The sequence below is a fragment of the Gavialis gangeticus genome, unplaced genomic scaffold, assembly GCF_001723915.1.
Source record: "Gavialis gangeticus isolate Ggan-Ray unplaced genomic scaffold, GavGan_comp1, whole genome shotgun sequence".
NCBI lineage: Eukaryota > Metazoa > Chordata > Crocodylia > Gavialidae > Gavialis > Gavialis gangeticus.
Window position 1 is genome coordinate 17445458 of NW_017729001.1, and position 2070 is coordinate 17447527.

A 2070-nucleotide genomic window follows, 5' to 3' on the forward strand; every position below is an offset into this window, starting at 1 on the left:
GAGGGTTAACTGGAAAAACCAGTTACCCCCCCCCCCCAAAAAAAACAAAAACAAACCAAAACAATAAAAAAAAAAACCCAACAGTCCAGTTGTTTACGTACTAGTGCTGTAGTTGTTCTTCCAGTCCATAAACTGACACAGGACAATACTTTTGCCTTGGACGGAAGCAATACATTTCATTACTTTCCCATGAATTGTCACATCATAAAGAGCCCCAAGTAATCCTCATCCATGCATTATATTTTTAACTGTATTTAATTGTTATTTATTTCACTTGTCAGAAAGAGTAAGCCAAGCAAAGTCATGTATACATCTGTCGGTTGTGGGACTACAACATTCAAGAAGCCATCTGGACAACAATGGTCAACGTCTCCATAGTCTGTGACAGCAAATGTCTAAAACATTTATAATACCAGAAAGATGACAGAAGAGGTGTTGGGGAAAATGGCACATTCTAGGTAACATTTAGATGCAGAAATATATAAAAAAGATACACACTGGACACTATGAGTGAAAATGTTATAAATATGCAACAGAAAAAGGGAAAGAGGGAAAACAGCTTAATTATACAAACAATTTTAGCTGAACTCGAATTTTCAGGGGGGCATTAATTATACATAAGCAGACAACAAATAAAAATGCTAATGAGTCTGACAGTACATTACAAGAGATGTCTTCTCGTGATAAACATGTTAGAACACCTCGAAGTCGCACAGACGCTTTGGCATCTGCTCTGGAGAAAGCTTGATCACCCGTCTAATCCAAAGTACACAGTTCCTTTCAAACCGCCCTCACTGAATGAGAACATAACGTGTTTTGCAACAAAATAAACATATATAACCCAAATGTTTGTTCACTTTTGGTGGATCCCAACCCACCATTCCTACTCTTTCTCTGTGTTCTCCAATCTTTTTCTTTTTCCACCTCCTGAAATCACTCATAACTTTGGTTTCAACAGTTCTTCCTTGCAAGGCAGTTCATATTTTTAGCACTCTTTTGGTAAAACAGTTGTGGAATGTTTGTCAACTTGAATCCAAATTCACTTTTCTTTTTTTTACAAAGACCCCACGTCACCTCACTATCATTCATATACCAAAACACATCATGGACACTGAATCATGATGCTTTAGTTACAGAAAAGAACTGCTTGTTCTCAAGAACTCAGTCATGTTACTTTACATCTTGTGAACTTTTATTTGATTCTTTAGTTTACTTGTGTATTTTAAATCGTGTCCAACTTCACATACTTGGAGAGAAGACTTTCATTAATGCAAAAGATAAGCAACCCCTTAGTATAATATTAAGGCAAATACCACAAGTTTCCCTCCTGTGCAACTGCTCCACTAACCTGAGGAGCTCATCTCTGCCACGTATCGTCTCCACCCAGTATACAGATTTTCCTCCATGACCATCCAGTGTCGTGTCCACCCTATGTGTTTTCAGGTTCCAGATTTGGACCAGACCATTGGCAGACCTGACAGAAGAAACAGATAGTGTTTTCTATGACAACCATCTAAAGTCCAGAATGAAATTTTGCTTCTCTGCTGCCTTTTCTGCCTTGGAAGTAGGTGTGTGCAGACACTGCAAGAACCATTTACTAGTGGGGCATTTTGTTCCTGTTTTTCTCAGACACAATCTACTTAAATAACATGGTATCTTCAAAGACAACGTTTGTAGGATGCCCAACTCTGCAACAGCTTCCAACAGAAGATTTACTTGACAGCTTCTACTCACCCAGAGAAGAGAATAGGAAACTCAGGTTCTTGGCCTCTGCAGGAAAAGTGTAGAGTGTGGACTGGAGCTGCAGTTCCTCGTAATACAAACTCTGGATCAGGAGGTGGAAGAGCCATAGTAGCAATCATCCAGAAATAACTATAAGAAAAAACCCCCAAACCCAGAAAAACAATGAAGCAAAAGATGTTCTTAATCCTAGTATGTCAAGAAACATATTATGAACCTTCCAGTTCAGACATCTGCTTTTCTTAGAATTTACACTCTCCCCTTAGAACTCACTTTATTTGGAGGCTTTGGTACAATGTAAAATGTTTCCTCTGGCTCTTACCTAACAAG

General features: G+C 38.6%; 1 protein-coding gene across 8 annotated transcripts in view; it reads right to left on the bottom strand.

Moving 5' to 3' along the window:
* GNB1L (G protein subunit beta 1 like) overlaps positions 1-2070 on the bottom strand; it is a 68492-nt gene that overhangs the window by 28168 nt on the left and 38254 nt on the right. For all 8 annotated transcript variants that reach the window (XR_002095602.1, XM_019506974.1, XM_019506968.1 and 5 more), the window contains 2 exons: positions 1735-1872; positions 1349-1474 (listed from right to left, as the gene is read on the bottom strand). Coding sequence is in view for 7 of the 8 variants with exons in the window: in XM_019506974.1 (XP_019362519.1) it covers positions 1349-1474; positions 1735-1872 (264 nt within the window). In the remaining variant the exon portion in view is untranslated. The remainder of the gene's footprint in view (positions 1-1348; positions 1475-1734; positions 1873-2070) is intronic.